The 13,194-nt window shown below is 36.9% G+C and overlaps 1 protein-coding gene across 5 annotated transcripts in view; it reads right to left on the bottom strand.

The window, feature by feature from the left end:
* NTPCR (nucleoside-triphosphatase, cancer-related) overlaps positions 1 to 13,194 on the bottom strand; it is a 40,399-nt gene that overhangs the window by 14,639 nt on the left and 12,566 nt on the right. For all 5 annotated transcript variants that reach the window (XM_074262413.1, XM_074262412.1, XM_074262417.1 and 2 more), the window contains one exon: positions 3,164 to 3,373. In XM_074262413.1, the coding sequence (XP_074118514.1) occupies positions 3,164 to 3,373 (210 nt within the window). The remainder of the gene's footprint in view (positions 1 to 3,163; positions 3,374 to 13,194) is intronic.

Below are 13,194 nucleotides of genomic sequence, written 5' to 3'. Positions count from 1 at the left end.
AGATTTTGACCAAATCCGAGTTCCCTTCATATTTTTTTTTGCTTATATCATAAGTATGTCTTAGTCTCCCAGCATCAAGTCTCTCCACTCAGTCCAAACTCCACAAGGCTAACAAGGTGGTTTTTTGTAAAGCACAGACCGACCATGTCAATCCCCAAGGCAGCTAGGTGGTATGGTGGAAAGAACACCAAATCTGGAATAAGGAAGACCTGTATTCAAATGCAGCTAAAGACATTTACTATCTGTGTGATTCTAGATAAGTCACTTAACTTTTATCTGCCTGTTTTCTCAACTGTAAAATAGGGATTTTAATAATAGCATCTATGCTGAAGGATTGTTGTGAAGCTCAAAGTATTACTTGTAAAGTACTTATCACAGTGCCAGCCATATAATAGGTACTTAAGTAGTTCATATTCCTTTCCCCTTTTCCACTCAATAAACTATAGTATCTTCCTATGGCCCCAAGATAAAAGAAAAATTACTCTGTTTAGCTTTTAAACCCCTTCACAAGCTGGACCCTTTTTTACCTTTCCAAGCACACTATAACTTATTACTCTCCTACTCTCTGCAATCTGGACAGACTTTCTCTGTTTTTCACATACATTATTCTATCATCTAATTCCTAATACCTCTACTGCATTCCCTCCTCCCCTCCATTTCAGAGAATCCCTCTCCAAGATGCAACTGGAGCACAACCTTTCACATGATGCCTTTCCTGAACCCTCAATTGAGGATGCCTTTCCTCCCAAATTACTTTATCTCCAAATACTCTGAATAAATTCAACTTATTTTTATGCTGTTTATACTCATATATGTACTTGTTATTTTCCTCAATTATATTATATTTATATTTTATATTTATATTTAATTTATATTTATATTATTTATATTATATTATATTTATTTATTTATATATATATTATATTTATATTATAAACACCTTACAAGTTCAGATTTTTTTCATTCATTGTATTTGTAACACCTAGCACAGGGCCGGACGCATGGTAAAAATTTAATACTTGTTGCCATATGTTTATACGTCCTATTTTCAATCTGGTTACAAGCAAACATACACAAACCCTAAGGGAACATAAGGAGGACAAGAATACTTGGAGAAAACAGAGCCTTTCTATTACATACTTAACAACACAGTACCAGTCACAGACTAATTTCTAATCCCAGAGAAGAAAAAAGGCTGGTATTGTCTTAATTTTTAATCCTAGAAAGGGAAAAAATGTTGGCATTTCTAATCCTAGAAGAATAAAATATTATTTGAATTTCTGTCCTAGAGAGAGGAAAATGTTGGCATTATTTTAATGGAAGCTTAACTTCTGGATTTAAAAGTCAACTGACCACCTCCCTTTGCCTGATCTGTTAGGCTCTTCTGATTAGATTAGTTTATCCTCCTGTTTCATATGCTCTAACACTGGCAGTTCCCAAAGATTCCATACTTAGAATTTTTACCAACTGACCTCCTGATAACTTATGTTTTTATGACCAATCATCGTCCACAGTCTATCTCCCAAGAACCACTGTATCCATCAGAGAAAACTTCTTATCTAGGAAGCCCCAGAAGAGCAGTGAGGTGTCTGAACTCTCTAAAACTTTAGGAAGAAATCATAATTTGAATGCCCATCATTTTGGGAAAATAAGTTGAGTATTTAGGTATGTTCATCAAGACTGCTTCTCTCATGTTCTCATGGCTTTTTGGTGCTTTCATAACCTCAGGAAACTAAGTGTCAACAGCTGGATCTGTGGTTGTACTGACTATGACCCCATTGTGCCTGATGATTTAAAGCAAGCTGATTAGCATTCTACAGTCATGGTCAACTTAAATGGACTTGTACTGTTGTCTCACTTCATCACTTTGTCCTATGGCAGTCAGCTCTTAAGTACCACCATCAACTAGGAATAAAAAAGGAAATAGAATAAAAGAGGAGGGAGGAAGACTGAGAAAAGAAAAAGGCATGGTAGAAAATAATGGTAATTCTGTACTGCCGGGATCCATGATTTTATCCCCATGGGAGGAAAGCCATGCATGCTCATCATATTCTACTACAGCCCAGAGTTTTGTGAGTTGATGCAGCTGGAAAAATTCAGCAGCTGAACTCTTCTCGGGATGCTCCTTTTCACACTTACACAGTCAACTGATAACTGGGCCCATCCAAGGCCCATTTTCATAATCTCTAGAACTCAATAGAAGCTACAGAGCTGGCAGTCTGCTGGAATAGCCTTTGGAAATCAATAGACCATTTCCAGGAGAAGAGATATGAGAAGAAATGAAAGAAATATAATCGGTTTGGCTCCTGTGGAACCTGTGGGGTGGCCAGGTGATTTAATGAATAGAACACTGGGCCTGGAATCAGGGAGATCTTCCTGAATTCAAATCTAGCTAATACACTTCCTAGTTGTGTGACCCTAGGCAAGTCACTTAACCCTGTGTACCTCAGTTTCCTCATCTGTAATGTGAGGAGAAGGAAATGGCAGACCACTCTGGTATCTTTGCCGAAAAAGCCTCAAATGAGATCATGAAGGGTCAGAATGACTGTTCAACAACTGAGGAACCACAGACTGAAAACTGAGGAAGCTGGGTCTCTCCTGATTAAGTTTAGCAGTTTTTATAGCACATTATTTCCAATGCTGCAAGCTATTTATTAATTACCAAGCATTTATTAAACAACTACTATATGTTAGGCACTGAAAATACAAGACACAAATGAAACAGTCCTTGTTCTCAAGAAGCTTATATTCTTCAGATTAAAAACATTCATATATTTAAGTGTATAAAAAATAAATAGCTTTAGGGAGAGACTCTAGCAGCTTGAAGGAAACAGTCTCATGTAGGAGGTGACATTGAGTTCTGAAGGAAATTAAATATTTCAAGGGGCAGAGGTAAGAAGGACATGCAGGAAAAAATGCAGGATGAAAAATGTAGGGAGAGGTCCAACTCCTCCTGATTCTGATCTGGTCTTCACAGTGTGGCCTCATGATTTGATTTGAAATGTTATGAATTCCCAGAAAGCCAGACATACCCATATTATATTTTAAGTGTAAAAAGGCACTCCCAAGATTGATACAAATTCTTTCTGGACTCCTTGCTGTTAAGGCTCATTCTCTCCTTACATGATAAAGAATAGACAGTAAAAAAGTAAGTTATACTTACATTGAACACCTTAACGTCATTTCTGTTTTTTATTTCTTCCACGAGTGTCAATGGCTTTCCTTTAGGGATCGGTATCGTGCCAAAAATCACAGTCCCTGGGCTGGAGAGAGTCTGACGCACAGCGTGAATGAAAGTCTGACTAAAGAGTTCCATTTTCCCAATCTCATCAATGACACACACCCTCTTCCCAGGGCTGTGACCAGCATCTGTCTGTGGATTTTAAAGACATATTAGATCTGATATCAATGTCCCAGCCTATAAACTAGAGGCATTTTTCTTCCCTCCAGGGACATCCCAGTCATTCAATAAGGTATGAGTCTCAGCTGATGAATACACCTTTTGAATACACTTTTGATATTTGATATTTGATGAATATACTTTTGGATATTAACCAGTCACTCACGGGAAGCAAATACTTCATCTAGTCCCCAGTTTCTTTACATAGTGGTATAAGATCCCATGTGGTGTCTTGTAGCTGAATGTAGGGATCATGAAATTATCATTTATTATCAGTAGATATTTGATTTGTATACCTTATATACCTATATACCCAGAGTTGTGTAAAAGTTTCTTGGGCAAAACGTGGTTACAGACAGAAGAAAATTTAAGAAGTCCTAATCTAAGAAATATATTTAATAAATTGCCTCTGCCAAGGCAATCTAGAATTCTATAGTTGTCTAGAAAGCTGTTTCTTTCCCAATAGTAAGCAACTGATATTTTGATAAAAATTATTTCATCACAGTAGCTAACCACTATAGTGGTTAACAAAACTTTATATCTGCATCCCTGAAAACAAAAAGGACCTGATCATTCTGTTTTAAAGCAATGTGGAATTATGTTAAGTGACTAAAATGTCTACATCCTTTGACCCTGAAATTTCACTGCTGGACATATGCCCTTAAGAAAGTTAAAGATAGAAAGATTTCAAAATTCATTAAAACACCAATTGTAATAGCAAAGAACTAGGAACAAGTAGATACCCATGGTTTGGGGAAAATCTAAATAAATTGTTATATCAACATGATGGAATATTACTGTGCCAAAAGAAACATTGAATATGAAGAACAAGAAGAAACATGGGAAGGCTTATATGAACTGATTCAAAAGGAAGCAATAAGAATCAGAAAAACAACATACACAAGTAACTACTACAATGAAAACTGAAAGAGCAATAACTTAAGAGGAGGGGAAGAATTGAGCCCTCAAATTATAATGATCAATCCTGGTCCTAAAGAACAGATTTTTTAAAAAATGAACCTCCCTCCTCTATATGCAAAAGGGACTATACGATGGGTATGTCAATCTCAGTTGGTGTGTTGTTGGTTTTGCTGAGCTTCCTTTTTCCCCCCCTTAAAAAAAAAAAAAAATCTTTGTTGCAATGAATAACTTTCTGGTGGGATAAGAAGAAAATTATATTTGAAATGAAGATGATGTCAAATATATATCAATAGAAAAAAATTTTTAAGGAAAACAAATACAAGTCTTAAGTGACCCAAGCTTAAAAGGAATCAACATGGGGCTTAAAGGAAATTAACAATACCAAGTCAGATTTTCATAGCACTTTAAGATTTAGAAAATGCTTTCTTCACAACTCTGTGAGGTATTGAAGTAGGAGGGAAACTGTTCCCTTTACTGAAGCTGTGCTCCCTTTAAGATTATCACTCTGAAACTGTGTTCCCTTTAAAATTAAATTGTGTCCCCTTTTTGATCTCAGAGATTTAGGATCACCCAGGCTCCAAGGAGTCTAGAGAAAGGGCCCATCTTCCCAGGATGAGAGAAGCAACACTATTCAAGGGCAAATCAACTCCCACTGATCTTTTTGAAATTCTAAATTCTCATTCAAATGAGAAATCCTAGTCTGATCAGCTCAGGCTGTCTCAGCCCCCTACCAAGATACTCATTAACAAGTTTCCTTAAACTCACTCCTTGGAGAGGCCCAAGCAATTTGCTAGGATTCTGCCCGCTAAGAAGGCATTCTATTCTCAGTGACAGACTCCATTTCCCTAATAGGACTCTGCCACTATAGAAGTCAGCCTCTTAGCAAACTGGTTTCTATCCAACAATATCCAAACAATAAACAAAAATAAATCCAAAAATAAAAAAATGAATAAAATTCATTTTTGCAATTAATAATTTGGGACAAGTAAATTCTTTCACTTTGAACCTGTGGCCGACTGAAAAGGGATTTTTAATAACTCTCTCATTGCCACTAACCTCATCACCATCAGGAATTGCAGGGATTCAAACCTCATCATTATTATATTATTATACCTGTTTCCTTTGCAAAGATCCTGGAACAATTTGTCAATTCCTTCTCTGACTCACTTTAGAGATGAGGAAACTGAGGCAAGCAGGGTTAAGTGACTTACACAGAGTTACACAACTAGTGTATGAACCTAGATCTAAACTCAGAAAGAGCTACAGGCCCAATACTATATTCACTGTGCCACCTAGCTACCCTTTATTATCCCCATTCATTCAAAAGGAAAGGAAATATCAGCTATTAAGCCTTTTTCCCCCCCTCTTTTAAATATGACTTTCATAGATCTTTATCTAATTTCTATCTGAATCTTGATCCAGCACTACACAAAATGCTTTTCACTTAAGAAAAACATAATAAACACTTGTTGCATTGAACTGTAATTGGGAATAGACCCATAAAGTCTTAAGCAACAGTTTTTGGAAGAGATGATGAAAAGATTTCCAGATACATAGGAATGAGGGTCACTAAAGGCTTGTTCTCCTGCCACTAAAGTCATTTCTGCCAATCTATGTCCATTACCTCCTATAAAATTCTCTACTTCAATGAATATTAGCTGTCACCTAATTGTTCTAAAGATCCATGAAACAGATGCTGACATCATGCTCCTTCTATACAAGAGAGGTAGTGATTTGCCTATGGTCTTGCAGCTAGTAAATATTAAGGGCAGGATTCTTTCTCCTGCTGCCAACAATAGGCAGCTTCCCTGCCTGACTCCATGTGGCTTCTGAGCATGATCTTACTGTGCAATCCCTCAGTTTGCAGAAACATTTTAGAATTATGGGAGCCTTAATTTTACCCTACAAGATATGTTTGTTATACTATTGGTGCCATTATGCTCATTTCTATGTTCATGTTCTATTTCTCACCCGTGTTTTTTAATTGTCTAGCACTTCCATAGATCTACAACAATTATATCATTGAAAAAGGTGCATGGTAAATAGATGAACAATTTAATGTTGGATGAAAGATGGCATTCATAAACTGCAGAGACTATTGTGAGTGAAATGGTTTTTGAAAACTTTTTTTTTTAAACAGTCCTTATGACTAACTTACAGAGCATTTTCCATCTAAGGATTTTTAAAAGTCCTTGACAGGCAAAATACCTCTTTTTCCCTTTTTCTCTCATATTGTCTCTTCATAATTATAGTTAGAAATTCTTGATGAAGTGTTTGTCATGGTAGAGTTAGTGATTCATTGAGGAGACCACACCTCTCAAGAGAGGGGAAAATGAGTGAAATGCTTATTAATAAGCAGTGATTTGGGAAAAATCAGATTTCCCCTGTTTTCTTTTATGCTCATTTCAAGATCTTAGTCTCTGAAGGTTAAGCTACCCTTCTCTTCAATCCAGACCCCATCCAGGGAGGCAGCTATTTTACTCAGAATGAAATCTTTGAACAGACTGCCCAAGGCTGTTGCTAACTTAGAAGTAAATTAAATTCAGGTCCAATCCATATTGTAATATTCATGCTCTCATTAATTGTTAGTCAATCAGGATAGATTACCACCCTTGGGAACATCCTGCTTTCAAAAGAGCATATAAGCCAACAATGAGCCCATTTCCATGAATGAGTCCATCACTTTGTGATTGTCTTTACTCAGAGAAATGGCTAAATGACCATCCTTTTATTTAAAAACTGGTATTATTAATAAAATGATTAAATTACTCCCAAAAATGTCCTTGACAATTATTTCATATTATCTACATGAAATGAGCAGTATTTTCTTCACTTTTCACCACCAATGGTGTGGTTTCACCAAGCCTCTACAGCAATATAGCTGCAGCACTGGGGGCAAATTTAAAGTCTGCAAAGCAAGTAGAACACTGGATTTGAGAGGCAAGAAGAGATGGCTCCCAATCCTATCTTGAGCATCTTTCAACCTCAGTTTACTCATCAGTAGAATGGGAAGCCTACTTGACAGGTCAATTTTAAGAACTGAATATCAAAATGTTAAAAAGCACTTTGTAAATGTCAGCTCCTATCATCATCATAACAGTTAATAAAATTAATTCAAACTCCCTCCATTTTTGTAACTGATTCTATATCATTACTGATTTCATTCTGTATCACTACATTTTTTAACTGCCTAAATCATGTTTCCTTTGTTTCAGTTAAGTCTGGAAATTCAGCTTTCCTATAAATCATTGTCTCTGAGTTAAGTTTAAAGTTCAATTCTTCTTTTAATAACTGTTCTATTCTTGTCTCATGGAAATCTATTATCCCTAAAAGATACAGATGGCTGCCAAGAAGTCTGGCCTGTCATCCAAGGTGGTCTAGTTCACTGTTGGTTAACCTGTCCTTCCAAGTAGATTCAAACATGAAAATTTCTTAGTAATAGGATGCAGGGGGAGGGGGGAAAGGAGAGATTAGCGTTTGCTAGCTCCTCACCTTCCCTATTTCCAGCCAATCATATTATACCTTAAGCCTGTAATGCTATATAAGCTTGGTAACCAACCAAAATGCTTTACCATTTATGATGCTGCCTTCTATTTTTTTAATTCTCCCTTTATCTATAAAAATGATCTCTCTGCCCTGAGTGTTTTTTTTTAACCATTTATTGGTAATTTCTAGTCTTACAAATAAGTTGAACATGCTCAGAAATTTGTATCTCAGCTTACCTTGATTTCAATCATAGCATAGTATTAACTTCAAATCCTATTTACCCCAGCCTAGATACAAACATTTTAACACTAAAAGGACCTCTGTTTTCCAAATTACTTGTCATCCCCACTTGACAATATAAAATCATGGGATCATATATTCAGAGTTAAAATGGACCTTATAGGTCAGCTAGGTCAAGCCTTTTATTTTACAGATGAGTAAACTGAGAACCAGAGAGACGGAGTAATCTCAGCAAGATTTGATTCCAAACTTAATAATTCTTTTCCACTGCAAAAGTCACAAGGAGGAATTTTAAATTGGGAGGCCAACATTATGGCCATTTGAATGCTAAGTGGTTCTCTGACAAGCCTTAATTCAGTTCAGATTCTTGGTTTGTACAAAGGAGCAAAAAGAGAGGAAACTAGATACTTTGATGGATTTGAATTCTGATGCAAGAGTTTTAGATCAGATTTAAAATATGCCATCACTTCCCTTCCTAGTCTATTTCAACAGCCTTCTGACTTAAATATCAATCTGCTTCAATTCATGCTGTACAGATCAGTGCCAAAATGTTGAGGGGAGTTTTCCTTTTAAGTGAGTATGACCACGTTAATCTCCTACTCAATAAACTCCAGTACGTTTTCCTATTACCTTTACAATAAAATATAAACTTCTGCCTTTAACTTTTAAAGCCCTAGACTCAATCTCTTTCAAGTTTACTATAATTCATTCTCTCTCCATCCCAAATTGACCTCCTCTCAGTTCTTCACACCCAGAATACTCATCTGTTTCTACACTAGCTGTCCCTGATTTCTAGAATGTATTCTCTCCTCACCTTTCATCTTACAAAACAAGTTCCGCTAAAAAAACAAAACAAAAAAAAAAAAAAAACTTCCTACAGGAAGCCTTTCATGACTTGAGGGCAGCTAAATGGTGCAGTAGAGGGTGCGTGCTGGACCAGTCAGGAAACCTGAGTTCCAGACGGACTTCTGACACTAGCTGTGTGACTGTTTACCTCAATTTCCTGTAAAATAAGCTAGAGTATCTTGACCAAGAAAACTCCAAATGGGGTTAGGAAGAGTTAGACATGACAGAATAAAAACAGCAGATGCTGATTTGCTCTCCTTTATCTGTTCCTCTAACCTTTCATGGCTTCCTTTAAGCTTTCGCTATAACCCCACCTTCCCTAAGGCCAATATCTCCCTTCTGAGATTCAATTTATCCTATTTAAACAGGATTGTCTGTACATACAAGTTTTTCTTTTTTAAATGAGATGGGGAAAGAGAAAGAAAACAGTTATCTTTATTTAAAAAAAAACCACTGTGCACTTTCAGAGTTTTGCTCAATTTTTTACTTAGTTATAAATAAGATTTCTTATAATGAGAAGACTAGAGGTTAATGTGTGGAGATGTCTGTAATATAAAAACAAAATTATGTCAATGAGTACAAAAAAATCTGATTCTAAAAAAAATTTCAAATATTTAGATTTAGAGCTAGAGCTAGAAGGGAAATTAGAAATCATCTAGTATAAGTCTGTCATTTTTCTGATGTGGAAACTAAGGACTTAAAAAAAGGAAGCAACTTGCCCACACTCACACAAATAAGCAACAGAGTTGGAATTTGAACCCAGGTCTTCTGACTTCTAACCAATGCCCACTAGTGAGTTCTTCCTGAAGGGGTCCAGGCCAGCCTTGGCTCCTCTCCTACCCTGCTCCTTCCATTTGCCCCTCACTCGTGCCTGCAAAGCTCCCTTTTACAGGCTGTACTGCTCCATCAGAATGCAAGCTGCTTGAGGTCAAGGACTACTTTCCTTTTTGCTTGTGTTTTTATCTCCAAGGCTTAACCTAGGATCAGACAGGTATTCACCAACAGGTAAATGCCAGACATTAAAAAATGCTCGATTCCTGACCTTGTTTCCACTATCACACTGCTTCTCAGGGGCAGAGACTACTCTCCTACACAACGGATGGTGAGATTATAAAGACAGCAAAAGCAAAAAGTTCGAGTCAGTTTATCTTTGTGAATATCCAAATCTCACTGTAGGGGAAGCAGCAGTACTCCTGGAGAGCAAGCCATGGGGCCCAGAGCCGCTAGCCTTCCACAGCCTAGTAGAGCGAGTCACCAATTAACACAGGCCTTTTCTTCAGAGTGAATACTGATCCTGATGGGGAGGAAAATGGAACTGAAGCCAGCAGCCCCTTGTCCCCCAGACTGGCACAAAAGACATCCACCTCAGCAGCAGGTTTATCTCTCTGGGTGCGAGCCAGTCAAATCGGCGTGACTCTTATCAGGGATGTGTCGGGCGCATTTTGCTGCCTCCATCTCAAGATTCTATGAATAATTATGGAGCCTTGTGAATTTCCTATGCCACTATTTGAAGCCAAATGGAACTCTATTTTGGCATGTCAAAGTGACAGTTTTGAAAGCAGCCAATTCGGGAGGTATGTAACACTCCAAAAGGGGGGAATATATGTAACACTCTGAAATGTATATATAAAGGAAAAAAGAACAAAAACCAATAACTCTTCCTGCAATTCTCCAGGATCCTCACCCAAATTAGATCATGCCTACATTATTCAAACTACTAAGAAGAGAGACATTTGGACACATGTGAAAATTCCATTTTCCAACCAAATGGAAGTGCTCACTTTGGAAATATCACTTCCTTAAGCCTTCACACCTTGCAAAAAAAAAAAAAAAAAAAAAATTAGGAATTATACTTAGCCAGGAACCACAGAAATCTTGGGGATGAGGAATTTAGATTATTGATCCAAAGGGAAACAGAATTTTCTATTGAAAGGTGATTCAATGGAATTCCATTATATGTATGATATAATGTAAAGAGCATTGACTCAATTACTGAGGTTCAAACCCTATCTGTGAAAGGCACTACCTATGTAACTAGATACCCCTTTGGGCCTCAGTTTCCTTATCTGTAAATTAAAGGGTTGGACAAGATGGTCTTAGAGGCTTCACCCAGATTATCTTTATGATCTTTACCATGGAAGAATTAGTTACAGTAATATCAAAGAATCACAGAATTTCAGAAGTGGAAGAGACCTCAGTAGTCTCATCTGGTCCAATCCATTCTTTAAAAAGAATGTTTTACAACATCAAGACAAGTGGTCATCCAGCCTTTGCTTAAAGATTTCCAATCAGAAAGAACATACTACCTTCCCATGGGTGCCCTTTTCACTTTTAGGTTATTCCAAAGAAACAGTCAAGTAACTTAGGCTGGACTTGGAATCAAATCATGTCTCAGATCCTTACTGACCAGTAGTCACTTAACCCGTCTGTTCCTCAGTTTTATTATCTGCAAAATAGGGATCATAACAGCAATCTCATAAAGGGTGGTTGTAAGGATCAAATGAGTTAACAATATGTAGCTACAAAAATGCTAAATATCAATATCATCATCATCATCATCATCATCATTATTATTATTTAAGGATTTCCTTATATCAAGAAATCCAAATTCTGTCCTCTGGGGCCAAACAAAACAAAAATACTCCTTTTTTCCATAAAACAGTCCTTCAAATTCTTAAAGAAAACTATCTTATTCCTATCCTGCCCCTTAATCTACTCTTCTCAATACCAAAAGCACCCTTAAATATAAAGTGGTTTAATCTAAGAAGTTGTCTCAAACCACTCTCTTTAGAGACAGCTGTAATAAGGCTCCAAAGGAATCACAAATGCCAGCAACATATGAGCTCATTACTGATGATCCTCATTCTTTTCTTCCAGAAAGTAATATTTCTCATGTTCACTTTAGAAACAGATATTGTATATGACTCTCAAACCTGCAACACCTGGTCTTTTGTTTTTCTCACTTAATACAAATTATAATTGCTGGAATTTCTATAGCTTATTAAAGTTATTAGAGTACTACAACAAAACTATGAGTAGGTACTAAAGATATTGTTATATCCATTTTGAAGATGCAAAAACCAGGAACAGTAACTCGATTCTAATTAAGTGTCAAAGGTAAAATCTGAACCATGATGGACTTCTTGCTAACATTCTTTTTGCTATTTTATGTTGCCTCTCACTAAAAAGTACAGAATGTCAGCTTTATTACAGATCATGTTCGTACTTTTTTTTACAGTTGTGAAACAATATATACATCCATATTCCTCCCTTCCTAGAAGACTCAGCTCAAACCCCACCTTATGCACAAGGCCCTTATCAGCCCCCCTCACTGCTGAGATTACCTCCAACCTACCCTGGATAGATCTTTTACATACACTTGTCTGTATGCTGCCTCCCTGCTCAGATGGGAGCTCTCCAAGGTAAGGACTGTGTCTTTACATGGCACTTAACACTGTGCTTGGCCAGTAACACTTACTTAACAAATGCTTGTTGACTAAGGGAGGTCCCCGATTATTACATCATCTGATCATGTGAAGTAGGGGGTACGAGTATCCCACTTTATAGTTGAGGATACTACAGGCTGTTTTTGGTAGACCAAGGACCCAGCATATGCCTGTCTTTCCCAACTCCACAGACAGTAGGCACTGAATAAAAGTTAAATACTGAAGGTAAAGTAAAAGTCTCTACTCCTTTGTACACTTGATGAATAGAAGGAACATTACAATATAAAATAAGCGTTTTCGTAAAATACATGTAGACATATCTGGATAAAACAATCTTCGGCTGAGAACTAGAGAATCTAAATGTGAATTCTTGCTTTCTGGCTATGTGACCTTAGAGGAGCCATTTAACTTCTCTAAGCTTGTAATGAAGCTCTGAAAGATCCTTTCCAGCTTTAAGGATTCAAAGTCTAAGAATATATTGTGATGTTTCTCTTCAGCTTTGCAGTGACTGGCCTCATCCTCTGGATTAATAACAATAACACTAATAGCTTATTTTGCTCTTACATCATTGTTCTCAGCCTAGGATACTTTCATCCAGGATCCCCAGGATATAGGACTTGTTTTGAGGCACTAAGTAGCTATGGGAAAAGGTTCCAATATACTAAGTTGAATTTTAAAGTTGTGGGGACTTTTAAGGGTATTGTTCATCAATTCTCGCATATCTTAAAAGCCAAAATACTGTCCCTGAGGAATTTTAAACTGCCAAGAGCCATCTTGAATTAATGGGGAATGCCTATGGCAATTGACAGCTCAGACTATTCCTTAGTTCCAGGGGACATGGGAATTGGCCTGGAG

This window comes from Sminthopsis crassicaudata, chromosome 4 (assembly GCF_048593235.1).
Source record: "Sminthopsis crassicaudata isolate SCR6 chromosome 4, ASM4859323v1, whole genome shotgun sequence".
Taxonomy (NCBI): domain Eukaryota; kingdom Metazoa; phylum Chordata; class Mammalia; order Dasyuromorphia; family Dasyuridae; genus Sminthopsis; species Sminthopsis crassicaudata.
This window is presented reverse-complemented; position numbering and strand designations above follow the sequence as displayed.